A 16,537-nucleotide genomic window follows, 5' to 3' on the forward strand; every position below is an offset into this window, starting at 1 on the left:
TCACGTGACCTACCGCCATCTTGACTTCGGCCTCATGGCGTCATCAACATAATCCTCCATTTTGAATCACATGAGTGTACCACCATTTTGAATTCGGCCAGACTACGTCACCACGTGACTGTGTCATTACACCATTGCCACTCCCCCTTCTGTTTCTCCCATTCACACACACACACACACACACTTAGAGACACAGACAGGGACACACACACATCCACACACACACACCCACACACACACACACCGACACACCCACACACTTGGAGACACAAACAGGCACACACCCACACACCCACGCACACATACACACGTAGATATACCATCGGTATTACATGTGTGTTCTAAATTGTGATAAGTGCTGCTGCTGTTGTTGTCTTTGATATATTGAGTTTGATGGAATATTAATCATTGATTTACATTAATGTTATTATCTTTAAATAAATTCTAGTGTAATTAAAGTACCTGTTTCTGGTGATTATTCTTGCATATGTATGTAAATACAGCTGGATTACTATAGCCTGTGCTCAAACTTAAACCCATTTTTCATGATTATTAATAATTAGCCAACATCAAGTCTACTACTACTGCACAACAGTTTCGTGTCTGTGTATGAACTCTGATCTGCTGTTAGAGGAATGTTTCTACTAACGAAGCTGCGTTTCATTCTGCAGATGAATTTGTGTTCGTTCACTGATTCACTGACAAATGACACAAACAGGTTTCCTGCTGATTCAGCTCCTGTTCAGGTTCTTCATCAGCTCGGCCTTTTCTACTTACAGAAAGTGATTTACAGCAAATGATTCTGAAATCGTGGATGTGAGAGATAAAGTGTAAACCAGCACTTTTTAAAATCCAAACCTAGGATTTAACCTTTGGACAAATGAAGTTCTCTTGTTTAATATTGACAGCAGCAACTTTGAGAAGTTGTGGATTTATCATAGATTTCTTTCAGGGAAACACGAGACACAATTAAAGACAAGTGTTTAATAGTATTAGTACAGGTGAAATACTCTGTGTACGCAAACCTGTTCATATATTCAGGTTATACTACAAATTAACAATTAACATTCAATTTAAGAAATACACTTTATAGATTTCAATTTTCATCACTCAAAATATTAGTAAATATAATACAGAGTCTGTTCTGTTGTTTAATAAACTTTACAAACAAGCTGTGTCTTAAAGGAGCGAGCAAACGTTCCCTCCACATCAGAAACACATGATGACTGCAGCCAGTTTCCACTTAATATGATTTATAGAATATGTTTCAATGTTGTCTTCCTCTAATTATAATGTATGAATCTCTAAGACCTGAAACCTGCTGTTACATATGCATTACTAATGTTAACCTCAATATTACAACCACTCTGAAAACAATTCAACAGGTATTCTACAGATATAGAAATATATTGAAGACTTTTTAATACGTTTATATTATCACCACCACCAGAACATTCTCAAGCTACATGTCGTTAAACTCAAACGTTTCCTCACGTTGAAAAACCAACTCCACGACTTCTCCCTGTCAGTCACTGTGATCTGACTCCGTACGAATACAAGCTGAATTAAAATGTGATCATCAGTGTTCACAACAGCTGAATCTATAAATCTACGTGGATTTACTTTGCCCTGAATTAGATGAATGCAAAGTGATTCAGATTGTGTGTGGATGATATTTGGTGGATTTATTTCTGAGACTCTCTCAGTCTGGACAGAAACCTGTCGACTTCTTGGTTCCCCTTTCTGTGTCTGATCTTCTCCAGAGCCTGGATGCTGCTCTCCTGATAGAAGGACTTGATTGGTATCTCCACCGCCTTCATGTGATACATGATTGACATGTTAGACTGCTGTTGATTGAAGAACAGATGTTTTGCGTAGATGGTGAAGAAGACTTGTTGTTCAGCAGGTTCCAGATCCTCTTCGAGCAGCTGCTGGAAGATCTTCTCAGATTTGGCCTTTTTCTTCTCTGACCTTGCATACATATTTGCGAGTTGTATTCTCTTCATAAATGAAGTATCAGGATAAATAGAAATCAAATCTTTATGGGCACGGATCCCTTTCTTTATCAGGCTTGGACTTGGGCGACTGTTCTTCTCCCAGATCTTCCATCTGTAGCAGAGTGCAGCACATCTTTTCAGATAACGTTCGTCCGGATGTAGCTTCAGAGTCTCTTCTGCCAAAGCCACAGCCTCGTCTATGGAGGTGAAGGTTCTGTAAAACCACAGCAAAGGTCTGATTCCACTGTAGCTGCTGACAGGGTTTCTCAGAACCTTTGTGGCTAACTCACATGCTCCACTCTGGTCTATTTGTCCTTTCTTAGCGAGTTGCAGGAGGTAAATGGCAGCGAGGTACAGGTTCTCTGGATCCTGCTCCTTGGCTTTTCTCAGCTTCTCCATGATGTCTTCCTCGACCCCTGTTGCGTTGCGTTTGGACATGTTAACTAACAATATCACGTGGCTGGTCTGCCACTCCACCACATCCGGCTGCATCCGGATGGCTCTCTGGAAGTAATCATCTGCCAGAAGATTCTGTTCTCTGCTGAACTTCATCAGAGTCCAGGCTTTCTCAGCGCAGATCTCCGGGTGCAGCTCGTCCTGCGATGGATCTTCAGTCATCAGGCCGTCGATCTTTGACAGACAAGCCCGACTCTCTGCTAGTTCTCCCTGGTGATGGTGCAGCCAGGCCTGGTTCCCGTAGGTCACCACCAGCCAGGGACCCTCCTCTGCTCCTCTCATCCGCCTGAAGGCCTCCTCGGCTCTGCTGAAGAAACTCCTAGCTTCTTCAATGGACCCCAGCTGGAAGTGGACGAACCCCTGCAGGTTGTAAATGTGTCCTCGCCACATGTGTCCGTCCTCTGTGCCGATGTCCTGCAGCGTGTCCTTGATTCTCAAAAGTTTGTTCCTGCCGGGCTCCAGATCCCAGGTGAAGTGGCACTGCAGCGCCCCCAGTCTGCCCTCCAGGGGTATTTCACTCTGAGCAGCACTGATGGGAGATTAAATATAAACATTAAAACACATCATCAGTTGTTTGATATCAAATGTTCTGACTAAAGGATCATTCATCATTAAAATAACAATGACTCAAATTCCTGATTTTACTTTAGTTATAATTATCATTAAGACGAATTGTCTTTTAAACTATTTCATGTCTCATTAGTTTTAGTGCTGCCTTGTTTGACTTCTGTATCTGGCTTTTGAAAAGTTCTCTATAAATAATAATGTTGGGACATGGTTTTTGTGAAACCAAAGTTCGGCCCCATGTTCTGGAGCAAGCCTCCCGAACTCAGTCTCCAAGGATGCAGCAGGTCCTTTTGTTCAAGACCACTTCACAATGATGTCTGAAAAACCTCAAGGGTCAACTCCTATAGGTCACTCTGGCCCATGAACTGTGAGGTCACCAGGCCAATAAAACCCATTGTCTGCCCCAATTCTTCCTCTTTTCCACAACCCTCCAAGGACAGCAGGCGGTCAGCCCTTTTTCTCCTGCATTCACCGAGGGGGGGACTGGGCTGCTCCAGCTCAAATCTTCTCTTCCCAACAACCGGAGGTCAGAGGTGCAGCTTCCAACTCATCTCTTCAAGGAAACCTCCGTACATCTCAAGCTTTAACAATCTCCTAGCAGCAACTAGATGTCCTGCAGCTACAATACTGGTGCCTAAACCGATATTTGAAACGACGCTTGACGACATTTAAGAATGGCTTTCTTTTTTTATCCCAAATATATGAACTGAATAAAGTAGATTATAAATAAATACAAAACACATTTTAACAAGCCGACCCAGAGCCGGTCCCGGTGCACCACCACGGAGGAAATGTGCCCGACGGGGGCCAGCCAGCGCCGAGGAGAGGTCTGGCGAGGAGATCCTCCCACACCTGCACGGAAGCCCTGACGCACGCGTTACGCGGGCAGCGCGGAGACAAGAGCTTGTCCACCGGCAGCTGCGCCCGACTCATGCGGGGGCCCGACGCGAGGCGCCCCTTCCCGTGAAGGAAGGAGTGGAAGTGTGAGGAGGCGGGAGGAAATAAGACCTCAGTCTTCAATTGGCTCAGGCACCGAAATGAAGCACCGAAATCTGCGCTGCAATTCGGTCTGGGTAGGTACCGATTGTATTGGAACTGGTTCTCGGTACCAAACCCTACTGCTAACTGAACTTCTTTCCTTCTTTTCCTCAGACTGGTAACAAAATCTGGGCTTAATAATTGTTCTACGCTAAGCAAGACGGTTTATTTGATCTGTGTGGTGTTTATGAGTTTGATATTTGTTGTGATATTGTGTTTCTAAGTTAATGTTAGTCACGCTCTCCACAGGATCTCTCTGACCCTTTCAGTCTCTGACTTAACAATTTTACACAGACACACGCATATCTCCTCACCTTATTAGCTCAGACCCCCGCTACATGGTGTAAAACACATTCTGAAGGAGAGGGGGGGGGGGTGACCTACCATCTTAGGAGCCCACAGGAAGGTGTTACTCTTTTGGTCAACCACCATTTTGAGAGACCTTAATTTAAATAAACACACACAGACACATTCACATCTTTGTAATAGTTAGTACGTTTGCTAGTAATTTGTGTTTTTATACTTTATTATAGTCATAATAAATGTTTTTCTTTCACTAATGTTGCATAACTATTCACGTATGACTGCATTCCTGTACATGTAACTAATACTTTTGTCAAGTTTGCAGACGATACTACGGTGATTGGCCTCATCAGCAACAACGATGAGTCGGCCTACAGAGAAGAGGTCCAGCACCTGGCGGCGTGGTGCACCGACAACAACCTGGCTCTCAACACCAAGAAGACCAAAGAGCTCATCATGGACCTCAGGAAGAAAGGTGGCACACACACCCCCATCCATATCAACGGGACGGAGGTCGAGCGTGTCACCAGCTTCAAGTTCCTGGGTGTCCACATCTCTGAGGACCTCTCTTGGACCCTCAACACCTCAACCCTGGTCAAGAAAGCTCACCAGCGTCTCCTCTTCCTGAGGAGACTGAGGACGGCTCATCTGTCTCCTCAGATTCTGGTGAATTTCTACCGCTGCACCATCGAGAGCATCCTCACCAACTGCATCTCAGTGTGGTATGGCAGCTGCTCTGCTGCGGACCGGAAGTCACTGCAGAGTGAAAACTGCCCAACGCATCACCAGGTCCTCACTCCCCACCATCGCAGCTGTCCAGGGCAAGAGACGTCTGCGGAGAGCGCGCAGCATCGTCAAGGACAGCTCTCCCCCCAGCCACAGACTGTTTGCCCTCCTCCCCTCTGGGAGGCGCTACAGGGTCCTGGTCCCGGACTAGCAGGTTCAGGAACAGCTTCATCACTGCAGCTGTCACCCTGATGAACTCTGCACCGCAGTGACAGCAGCAGCCCCCCCGTTCCCACACCCTCTTCCAACCACTGAACACTTGAACACTTGCACTACACTGCTACTTTTCTTTACTACTGTATTATCCTGCCTATAGTATATTCATATTTATATATTTTTGCATATTTATCTTGCTTAAAGTTATTATATCATACAAAAGCTGTTAATACTATTTCCTTTAATACTGCTCATAGTTCTTATATCAGATATATCAGATCTAATCTACTAATTAGATCTAAATGGCTATCTTTTCCTTTCCTTTGAGAGTGTTGCCCGAGACAGCTTTAACCAACTAAAGTTATGATCTAATATTGATATTTTAAATATTAATGTTTTATATTTTATTTTGATAACAAAATTTATTGAATGCCTAAAGGCACACTATTCTATGGTATCACTTTTTAAGCATTATTGCACAACAACAATGATAAATATCAGACCCTGGGCTGATGTCAGTATCAGGGAGTAATTCATTTATAATATCAAATTATTAATTACAGCCGATGTATACATTGAAAAATGATTCTTAAGATGATGTTATCAAACCATTTTGACCAAGTTTAACCATCAACTTTATTATAAAGAATTATAAATAAAAGGAAAACACAAATGCAAATCTTTTCTGCACCGTTTATCGTGTGGAATAAAAGTTTTAATATCAACATTATCACAGACACAGATATATCTGTGAATGTCAGTGCTGCTTTAATTCACAATATTCTTATTAATAAGGTCAATACACAAGATGATGTGATGAAACAAACACTGTCACTGACTTAAAGGATCATTAATGTTCATGAAGAATCATGAATGAAATGAACTCACCTCATCTCGTCTCCTCTGACTCTGCAGCTGTGAACGTCTGACAGCGGAGCGGCGTTATATGGAGCTCATGAGGCGAACTTTGATTAGTGATGTAACGTGGATTCAATGATGTTTGGTCATGGACTTTAACACAGAGGAAACCATCTTGTAATAAAGAGCTGAGTGGACTTGATGATATTAAGATTAAGATTAAGATCCATTTATTCGTCCCAAACACATGCACAGACATGCACATGCACACTCATGCAGGTAGGGAAATGTAACCTCTGCTTTTGACCCATCTGGTGCAGGACACACAGAGCAGTGAGCGATCGGGGAGCAGATGTTGGGGGAGTAAGGTGCCTTGCTCAGGGGCACTAGACAGGGTAGGGAGACTCTTGGATTTTTGGACAGATCAATCCAGGTTTGTCTTTTGTTGTTTCTCCTTGGAGTCGAACCAGAGACCTTCTCTGCCCATAGTCCAAGTTTCTGCCACTAGACCACCGCCTCTCGAGATATGTGATCATGGTTGTCTTCTTGGTTGTGAACCAGGTCACCACAGGAGCCACCGACATCGCAGCCACTCCAAGTCTCCAGAGAGGTGAGAGGGTTCAGATCATCAGGGTCTCCTCCAGTCTGGTTCATTATCTGTGATAAAGTGTGAATCACTCTTTTAAATATTTGCACTAAACAAGATTTTGTGTGTTTCTCGTCACAGGAGTTCAAAAAAGAGCCACAAGAAGAGTCGGAGAAACGAGTGACCTCCTTTTTACTGAACATCTTTTTCTTTTTCCATTGGAGCCTCGTATGAAACGTGACTTCTGTTTTTATGATCGTGTCGTTCTGAGTCTGTGAAGCTTTTGTTTCAAACCTTTTCTGTTGATTGAGTTAATAAAGATTCTGATCGATTGGTCCTGAGTCTGTGGAGGTTTTGATTCCCGAGTCCGACCAGAGGGATTTTCATTCCGTCTCATGAACGTTCACTTGGAGGTCAAAGGTCTCAGATGAAACTAATTCTTCTCTTGTGAACGTGTTATCAGAAGAAACGCCTCATGATTCATAGATAAACTGATCAGAGGTCAGAGGTCACAGTGACATGTCATGAATGGAATATAAACACTTGGAGGTTCTGACACTGCACAGGTTGGTTTTTCTAAGCCACGCCTCCTGATGGTGAACTCCTCCTTTATGCTTTTGAGTTCAAACATCAGAACGTTCAGGAGATTTCTGCTGTTTGTCTTCACTTCTTTTTAAAATATTCAACTTTTACTGTATTTTGTTCGCTCTTTCAAAGTTTGTACTTTGGTTCTCCCTTGATGGTGCGCAGGCGTAGTCCTACGCCTCCTGGCACTGAAATCAGGAAACAACGAGGAGCCCCTCCCAGTCACGCTTGACTCTCCCTGGGTCAAAAGCAGAGGTTACATTTCCCTACCTGCATGAGTGTGCCTTTGCATGTCTGTGCATGTGTTTGGGACGAATAAATGCATCTTAATCTTAATCTTACTAAGTCCTGCCAGTCGTAGTCCACTGACCGAAAGCTTATGGACATGCCCCAGACTTCCAAATATGAATACTACCAGCTTACATGTATAGCCTAGGTCTCTCATTTTAAATGGGCTGGTATTTGGTCAACTTGTCAAGGAAGGCTATGTCCATATAGAGGTCATAGACACAGGCTGCCTCAAGGACTACTCCCTCCCTTTGAACCTTGTCCAAGAAAACAACATCAGGGGAGTTAGGGATGTTACAGAACACATCAACACAACTGTTAAACCAATCTGCCATTATACAAGAGTGTTTGTACAGTGACACACTTAACTTTCATTTGTCTGTAAAAGAAACTGAATCACACACACTCACTCACTCCCTCACACACACACACACACACACACACACACACACACACACACACACACACACACACACACACACACACACACACGCACACATATACACACACGCTACACTTAACTTTAATTTGTCTGTAAAAGAAACTGACTCAAACACACACACACACACACACACGCACACGAACACACACGAACACACACACACAAACACACACACACACACACACACATGAACACACACACACACACACACACGCTAAACTTAACTTTAATTTGTCTTTAAAAGAAACTGACTCACACACACTCACACACTCACTCACTCATACACACACTCACACACTCACTCACTCACACACACACACACGTACACGCACACAAACGCACACACGCACACACACACTACACTTAACTTTCATTTGTCTGTAAGTGAAACTGACACACACACACAAACACACAAACACATACACGCATACATAAACACTCAGAGACACTTAAAGACACACAACAAATTTAACACAACAATATATATTAAGGAAAAATGCCACCTGCTTCCACCTACTGGTGTAGATTGATAGATGATGATGATGACGATGACTATTTTTACTAGTATTATTTATTCTTATGATTTTTTATATTTTGTTAATTATGATAATTTCTGATCAACAATTCAAATATATATACATTTCAAAAGTTTGCAGTTTACTTAGGAAAGATCGTTTCCGGCATATGTTTAGCTATAGTTGATTTCCCACCCGAGTTGGGCAAAGTTCCGCCCCTTCTTAGCCTCTGATTGGTTGATGTTATGATTTCCGCAAGTTTGATCAATCACAGCTCTTCTTCTCCTACAGAGAGCCAATCACAGGCGGGTGAGGGCGGGCGTTACTTCAGATCGTAATGGCGGAGCTGAAGGAGGCGGAAGCTGCTCCGCGTTACCAGGAGGACGCAGAAATCACACGTAAGCACACTGCGCAGTGCGCTCTAACTTTACTCCGGAGCGGGAACTGCGCATTGCTTCGTTAGTTATTCTTAGTTTGTTCCGAATTCACGAAGAACTTCAGTTTCTAACGGCTGAAGGAAAACAGGGCCTCAGCACGGAGCTCCGCCACAGGGCCCAAACACTCATCAGCCACCTGGTCGTGGTGACCAGTCAAAGGTTCGATTCCCCGCAGAGGTTGACGTTTGTCCACAGCGTCGCCTACTTCGTGGACAGTTTTGGTGTCTCATGGTGGAGCTGCACCACAGGTCCACACAGTGTCCGGCTGTTATTAGTTATTATATGTGGTCTCATGGTGGAGCTGCACCACAGGACCACATAGTGTCCGGTTGTTATCGGTTTCTCTATGTGGCCTCGTGGTGGAGCTGCACCACACGACCATACTATGTCTGGTTCTTATTGGTGAACTACATTTGGTCTCATGGTGGAGCAGCACCACAGGACCACACAATGTCCAGTTGTTATCGGTTTCTCTATGTGGCCTCGTGGTGGAGCTGCACCACAGGACCATACTATGTCTGGTTCTTATGGGTGATTTACATTTGGTCTCATGGTGGAGCTGCACCACAGGACCACTCAGTGTCCAGTTGTTATGGGTGATCTACACGTGGCCTCATGGTGGAGCTGCACCACAGGACCACACTATGTCTGGTTGTTATGGATGATTTACATTTGGTCTCATGGTGGAGCTGCACCACAGGACCAAACAGTGTCCGGTTATTATTAGTTATTATATGTGGTCTCATGGTGGAGCTGAACCACAGGACCACACTGTGTATTGTTGTCATGGGGGATCTACACGTGGCCTCACGGTGGAGCTGCACCACAGGACTGGTTGTTATCTGTGATTTACTGACAGTCTTTGATTTGATGTGTGAATCAAAGAACCGGGAGACGACCTCCTCTACCGGATCCAGGTTGATGGATTGTGAAAGTGTTTTTTCTGCCTGTAGGGGGCGATGGTGCAGCTGCAGTCGGGGCCCAAGCAGCCACTCGCTCAGCGGAGGACCAGGCGGCTGACGACCACGATGCCAAACCCTCCACCACCACCTCGGGTGACTCATCACAAGCTGCTGTTTGATGATCAGTTCACAGTTTTGTAACCGCTCAGGTAAACATCATGCTTTCTACTGACAGAGAGACACGTGTCCATCCAGACCCAGCTGGACGGCCTGGAGATGCTGGTGGACCTCAACGGAGGTGAGTCCACCTCCTCAGGCTCTTCAGCCCTAAACCAGGACCAGTTGAAGGATCAGCTGCTCCCAGTGTCAACGACCACAAGGAAATATCTCTGAGTCTTGTTGAGCTGATTATACAGGAAGAGACATTTAAGATGTCAAATGTGATGAAACCACAGCAGTTGTGTGTTTGTACCCAACAAACACAGATGAGTTTTATCACAGAGACTAACAAACAACATTTATTGATTTACCATTCTCTTCAACAGGGTTTGGTTGGATGTTCAGGCTCATGTTATAAAGTGAACAACCTGAGTTGTGCCTCTGAACTAATGCAACACACATCAACAACAAATCATAAATGTGCAGCAGCGACATTAAGACAGAGAATAAGGTGAAATAAAGTTTCATCCTGACTCCAGGTCTGCAGCTCAACCAGTTCAGGCCGGTGACTGGGCCCCAGGCCGGTGACTGGGCCCCAGGCCTCGTGGATGAGGTCAGCAACTGTGTTATTTAAAAAAGAATCATGTTCCAATCTTCTTATTGCAAAGAGGATTGGGATTCAACTGACGATGTTGTTAGTCAGGTACAAATAGTGAAGCTCCCTAAAGACAAATAAGACTTCTTCAAAGTTTGACTCCAGAGAGAAGAGTCAAAGTGAGGAACTCTTCTTCTCTCTGATCAATCCACAAAATAATCTGCGACTGAAACTTGAATGATTTTGTGTTTCCACTCGTCAGCGGGACGCAAGTCGTGTCCTCTGTGTCCGGAGGAGAAGTTCAAAGCTTGTTACAGCCACAAGCTGCGTCGCCACCTGCAGAACCTCCACTGGAAGGTCTACGCTGAGTTTGAAGGTAGGAAGCAGAAGCTCTCTGAGGCTGGTGATGTGACCACAACAGAACCTGAGGTGCTTTCAGAGGTTCTGTGTGTGAGAACAAATGTCTGAGTGTCTCTGGACCTGCTCCTGCAGCCTCCCCCCTCGCCTGGATGGTCCCACAGGTTCCTGCTGAAATGTTTGTTGTTAAATGCTCTAAATTTGTTTTATGAGATACATGGAACCTTTAGTGCTTTTCTTGTTTTCATAGATTTAAATTTGAATAATGAGCTCAAACAGTCAGAATAACACGTTGATATGTGGGCCTCAGTGTGATGGTTGACCTCTGACCTATTCCTCAGGCCAGAGGATGTGTATCTGCCACCTGCCCTGCAGGAACCTGAAGCCCGGCCTGACTGGAGATCAGGTGAGATGAGACGGATCAGGTTAAAGCTGCAGGATCGGTTTCCTCTCTGTGGTGTTCTGATGTGAACGCCTCAAACTGTCCTCTGCTCATTTCTTCTTAAATCCTCATTAGCATTCAAAGATTTTTCATGATTATGAAAATAGATATTCTGGAGCTGCACATTTAGAAAGAACCCAGTGATGAATTCAAGTCTGTGTGAAGCAGAAAATACAAATCTAAAACCCAAAACAGTCATTTAAAGACACACGTGTTCATTTAGTGTTGATTTGAGTTCGAGTCCCGTTGTGCGTCCAGGCGTCAGGACGCCACGTGGCCCACTACCACTGTGTGGTCTGCTCCGTCACCATCGCCCGCAAGACCGACATGATCAGCCACCTGAAGCGCCACGTCAACAAGGGCGAGACGGAGGCCAGCTACAGCGGCTGCTCCGACCTGCCTCTCCAAGAGCCCGGTAAATAACACGTATGTAAAACACTGTATGTATGATCAGTGGCTGTATGTAAAGTGTATGAAGACCTGTGTGTGTCAGCAGCTCCCTCTGGTCAGGCCTTTGAAATCATGAAAGAACTCGGAACGAACGTGCAGCTCCTCCCCAACCACACCACCCCCCAGAAGAGCGACACCTACTTCAACCGCAAGATGAAGGCCAACAGGTGAGGGGGGGGGGGGGGAGATGGAGTAAAGATGGAGTCTTCCCTCTCCCGTGTCTGTGCGCAGCTTGTCCTTTATGCCTGGACCCTGTGGGTTGTGATGTTGTGTGTCTGTGGCTGTTCCAGGCAGCTGGTGTTCTGTGCGCTGGCCGTTCTGGCCGAGGAGAGGAACCCGCTGGAGTGTCTGGACGCGTTCGGAGCCACAGGTGAGACGCCGTCACAAAGAGACTCCCCGAGACATCGGGCTCTTCTCACAGCTTCTACGATTCTGTCACTAGTTTGAATCACATGACGAGACGACAGGCGGTCCTCTGCCACCCGGCTCACTGTCAACACACCTGGGGGGGGGGGGGTATGATGTGTGTGAAGGTTTGACTACTGAACTAATATTGTTATTATTTATTAGTTGTGTTTGTCTGAGGCTCTCAAATCCCTAAAGACTGATTTCTTGGTGTAACCTTGACTGTGAAAGGCCGACGCCCACTAACGTTCAGTTTCACCTCATCTGCTGTGAAGAAGGTTAACCTCCATCTTGTGTCTGCCCCCCCGCCGGCCCTCAGGGATCATGGGGCTCCAGTGGGCCAAGCACCTGCGTCAGGCCGTCAAAGTGACCATAACGGACATCAGCGACATCTGCGTCAAAATGATCAAAGAGAACTGTGAGCTGAACCACATCCGAGTGGAGGGGGGGGCGCGAGGGCCCCGGGGGCCCGAGGGGGGCGGCAGCGAGGAGGAGGAGGGGACGCCCATCGCCACGGTGGAGGTCGCCAAGATGGATGCCAACGTCATCATGCACCTTCGGCCCTTTGACTACATGTGAGATATGATCCAATGTAAAGTCAATAATTAAACATGTGATTGATTCTCCGGACAATGTGACACGTCAGTCATTTGTAATGCGTTCAGTCACCTGGACCCGTTCGGCACGGCGGTGAACTACCTGGACGCCGCCTTCAGGAACGTCCGGAACCTGGGCATCGTGTCGGTGACGTCCACGGACACCGGCTCGCTGTACGCCAAGGCTCCCGACGTCACGCTGCGGCACTACAGCAGCCACATCGTGCGCACCGAGTACTACAAGGAGCTGGCTGCTCGCATCGTGGTGGCCACCGCGGCACGGTAAGACCTCCGTCCTCGCGTCCTGACACTGAGGCCGAGGACAGAACTCAGTCCTGGTTCCCGTGTGCGCAGGGCGGCGGCTCGCTGCAACAAAGGCATCGAGGTGCTGCTGGCGGTGGCGCTGGAGCACTTCGTCCTGGTGGTGGTGAGGGTCCTCAGGGGCCCCATGCAGGCCGACGAGTCCGCCAGGAAGCTGCGGAAGCTGGTCCACTGTCAGTGGTGCGAGGAGAGGGTCTTCCTCAAACTGGGGAACATGGTGGACGGTGAGTAAACGCATCAGAACACGGCACAAAGGTTCAGTCCCACTCACGGATGAAGTGATTACATTTGTGAGGTCAGAGGTCAGAGGTCAGAGGTCACCATGGTCTGAGAACATTTAGTTTCCCTCTTAACGTGATGTCTCAAGTCCGCAGCTGATCACATGACAAAATATACACAACTCTAAATCCTGTCCTGACTCGTCTCCTCCAGAAACGCTGCCCTGCAACTGTCATGGAAGTCTGCCTGGGAAGACGGCTGTGTACCTGGGACCGCTGTGGTACACAACAGACACACAACACACCGACACACATCGACATCAACACACAGACACACATCGACATCAACACACAGACACTCAACAACATCAACACACAGAGAAACAACATCAACTAATGTTTGTAGTCAATCATGAGTTGTGTGTGTGTGTGTGTGTGTGTGTGTGTCTGTGTGTAGGGCTGGTCCTCTGTTTAACACAGGCTTCCTGAGGAGGATGCTCTCGGCGGCGGTGCAGCACAGTATGGACGACATCCAGCCGCTCGTCAAAACTCTGATCTGCGAGTCCGACTGCACGTCCCTCAAGTCTCTGATGCACGGACCGTCCGCCTTCAACCAGGGTACAACTCGCTGTGTGTGTCTGTGTGTGTGTGTGTGTGTGTGCGCTGCAGCACGTGTTGACAGGATGTTGTGTTTCCTCTGCAGTGGAGTGTGGAGTCGTGATCAAGACGTTACACAGCGGAGAGGAGTCGGGTCCTGATCAGTCCGGTGAGTCTTGGTACTGATCTTCTCTCTGAGCTCCACATGAAGTGTCTCCATGTCCACGCCGTCCCTCAACGTCTCCCGTCCTCTCGCTCCTGATGTGTCCAAACTGAAAAGTCTGAGGTCTGAACCAAACAACGTCTCCTCCACTTGAGTTCAGATCCCAATGGACCTTCCTCCAAATGCTCATGAGCTGTTTTCAGACATGAGCTGCGGGTAAAGTCAGAGGAACCGGGTCCAGAGTTTATCCAGAGATGTCTGAGTCTGTCACTTGTTAGAAGCCCCCCCCACCCCCACACACACACACACACACACACTTGCTCACAGTGAATCCAGTGGAGGATCCTGGACTGTAGCTCTACCTCTGTCCTCTAGGGGGCAGTGTGGCCCAGCCCTCAGCAGATGATGCTCTGCAGGTTTAAGGATTAACTTTAATTTCGTGTTTAATTAAATTTGAGTTTCCAACAGGAAAGAGAAATGTATCAGATTCCACCTGTTCTGTTAAGATGAATAATAACTGTGACTGGTTTGAACAGAGGGAGTCAGCTAGAAGGATCTTCACAGAGACTCTTCTTCGTTTCCCTGCAGGGAAGAGGAAGAGCGGCGAGGAGTCGGGGAACCTGGTGAAGAAGCTGAAGTCTGATGCGTCTCTGGAACATCCGCCGTTCTACTACAGCATCCACCGCCACAGCATCCGGGGCATGAACATGCCCAAGTGAGTACCTGACGCCCCCCCACACCGCCCTGCTGCCTCAGATCAGTCTGCAGCGCCACACGTGGATTCATCCGCTGCTGAAAATAGTCCCTGACGCTTGGTTCCTCCTACACTGAGCAGCTGCTTTAGGATATCTGCTGACGAGTGTCCTGGTATCTCAGAGCTCCTCCAGAGAACCTCTTTAGATCTGAGCACGTTCATTTGAAGAGTTCACTAGAGGACCTGGTTAGATGTTGAGGTCAAAGCTGAAGGTCAAGTTTAAAAACAAGGTCTGGACTCCGGAACAGAGAGAGACTGTTAACATGTTTCCTGCCACTAGATGGAGGCAAACAGCCACGAGGGGGAGATTCTAACATCTGTGACGTGCTCCACGTTTTATCAATCAATCAATCAATCAATCAATCAATCACTCTGTTAACTGTTCATTTCTCTTCTCTTCTTCTAAACAAACGTGTTCCACTAAGTCTCCAGAAGGAACCAGTGGAGTCGGAGCTCACTGTTGAGAGACGGACTCACAACTGTTGCTTTGGGCTCACATGTGGGATTCATGACAATAAGACAAATATAGAACAACAGCAGAATTATCCTAAAACATTTGATAGTAATAAATTCTGAAGCCAAGCATCAAACCTCTGAGTCACGTTGAGATGTTCCTGTTTTTGACGACAGGCTGAACAAGTTCCTTCTGTACCTGATGGAGGCCGGCTTCAGGGTGAGTCGGACCCACTTCGACCCGACGGGGATTCGAACCGACGCCAAGCTGGAGCAGTTCAAGTCTGTCCTCACGAAGTACAGCGTGCCTACGTACACCGGCACCACGCAGACGAGCGTGAGCACCGAGAAGACCACCTGAGGGTTCATCTCTGACAACCAGGTTCTGACTGCACTGACCAGAGACCACGGGATCACCAGGATTCAACGAGCAAAGAAACTCTATCTTCTATTTATTTTGCATTTCTCAGATTAATATGGTACAAGTTTGATTGTTTCTGGTTTATTGTGGTTTTATTTCTTTTGCCTTTTAAACAATAAAAATCTTTGTTCCCAGATGAATTGACTGATTCTTTAGCTGGTCAATCTTTTTCTGTGGGACGGAAACACACCAGAGGGAAGTGAAGGATTTAGTTAAAAATGATTTATGGTTAAAAAATCCCTCATCAATCAGAACTCTGTAATTGAAAACAGATATAGAAAAATTTACAAAAAGTCAAAATAGAAAGATTCATTCATACATTTTGTATTCAGTCATTACACGTTTTAAATCAATATAAACGGCTTAAACAATTAAGTCTAAACAGTGTTTGTGTTATATTTATTATTTATAAAGGCTCAGGCAGACGCATCATGTTTTTATATAACTGCTAATTCTATTATCTGAAATACAAATAAATCACACGGTCTAAATTAACTTGTAAACTATTCATATAAAAAACAAATATCTCAATTTTTATTGACACTAACACAATGTTGTGAACACAATTTCCATAAGGCTGATACAACTCTGAACGTTTTATGGTCACATGTAGAAACAGTGTAATTACAAAGCAATAGAAACTAAATCATCTTTACTGTTATCATTTAGATAATATGATTCTGGGAGTTG

At 46.0% G+C, this 16,537-nt stretch overlaps 2 protein-coding genes and 1 long non-coding RNA gene across 6 annotated transcripts; 2 read left to right on the forward strand and 1 right to left on the reverse strand.

Moving 5' to 3' along the window:
* Nucleotides 1-1,011: 1,011 nt before the first annotated feature.
* On the reverse strand, nucleotides 1,012-6,217 carry LOC133960555 (interferon-induced protein with tetratricopeptide repeats 1-like). Its single transcript, XM_062395245.1, has 2 exons — nucleotides 6,192-6,217; nucleotides 1,012-2,982 (listed from the first exon to the last, which is right to left on the reverse strand). The coding sequence occupies exons 1-2, from the start codon at nucleotides 6,194-6,196 to the stop codon at nucleotides 1,686-1,688; spliced, it is 1,302 nt and encodes a 433-aa protein (XP_062251229.1). The 5' UTR covers nucleotides 6,197-6,217; the 3' UTR covers nucleotides 1,012-1,685.
* Nucleotides 6,218-6,687: 470 nt separating this feature from the next.
* LOC133960556 (uncharacterized) lies at nucleotides 6,688-7,083 on the forward strand. Its single transcript, XR_009921930.1, has 2 exons — nucleotides 6,688-6,771; nucleotides 6,889-7,083. It is a non-coding gene; the product is annotated as an uncharacterized LOC133960556 (long non-coding RNA).
* Nucleotides 7,084-8,890: 1,807 nt separating this feature from the next.
* trmt1l (tRNA methyltransferase 1-like) lies at nucleotides 8,891-15,983 on the forward strand. 4 transcript variants are annotated; one of them, XM_062395241.1, is made up of 16 exons: nucleotides 8,891-8,975; nucleotides 9,968-10,069; nucleotides 10,152-10,214; nucleotides 10,933-11,046; nucleotides 11,369-11,433; nucleotides 11,728-11,884; nucleotides 11,948-12,086; nucleotides 12,210-12,289; nucleotides 12,644-12,899; nucleotides 12,990-13,202; nucleotides 13,275-13,465; nucleotides 13,674-13,740; nucleotides 13,917-14,077; nucleotides 14,163-14,225; nucleotides 14,808-14,934; nucleotides 15,604-15,983. In XM_062395241.1, exons 1-16 carry the CDS (start codon nucleotides 8,915-8,917, stop codon nucleotides 15,785-15,787), a joined length of 2,043 nt encoding a protein of 680 aa, XP_062251225.1. In that variant the 5' UTR covers nucleotides 8,891-8,914; the 3' UTR covers nucleotides 15,788-15,983. The 4 variants fall into 4 exon arrangements, with proteins under 4 accessions (XP_062251225.1, XP_062251226.1, XP_062251228.1 ...); XM_062395242.1 differs by having other exon boundaries at nucleotides 11,966-12,086; XM_062395244.1 differs by lacking the exon at nucleotides 8,891-8,975 and adding an exon at nucleotides 9,156-9,173.
* The last annotated feature ends 554 nt before the right edge of the window (nucleotides 15,984-16,537 follow it).

Source organism: Platichthys flesus, chromosome 9, assembly GCF_949316205.1.
Source record: "Platichthys flesus chromosome 9, fPlaFle2.1, whole genome shotgun sequence".
Classification (NCBI taxonomy): domain Eukaryota; kingdom Metazoa; phylum Chordata; class Actinopteri; order Pleuronectiformes; family Pleuronectidae; genus Platichthys; species Platichthys flesus.

What these genes read in the sequence shown, in the direction of transcription:
- trmt1l (XM_062395241.1), top strand. Translation starts at nt 8,915, where the DNA reads ATGGCGGAGCTGAAGGAGGCGGAAGCTGCTCCGCGTTACCAGGAGGAC. An exon ending in GCTGGTGGACCTCAACGGAG is followed by an intron (nt 10,215 to 10,932) that starts GTGAGTCCACCT and finishes TCCACTCGTCAG; the next exon opens with CGGGACGCAAGTCGTGTCCT. An exon ending in CGGGGCATGAACATGCCCAA is followed by an intron (nt 14,935 to 15,603) that starts GTGAGTACCTGA and finishes TTTTGACGACAG; the next exon opens with GCTGAACAAGTTCCTTCTGT.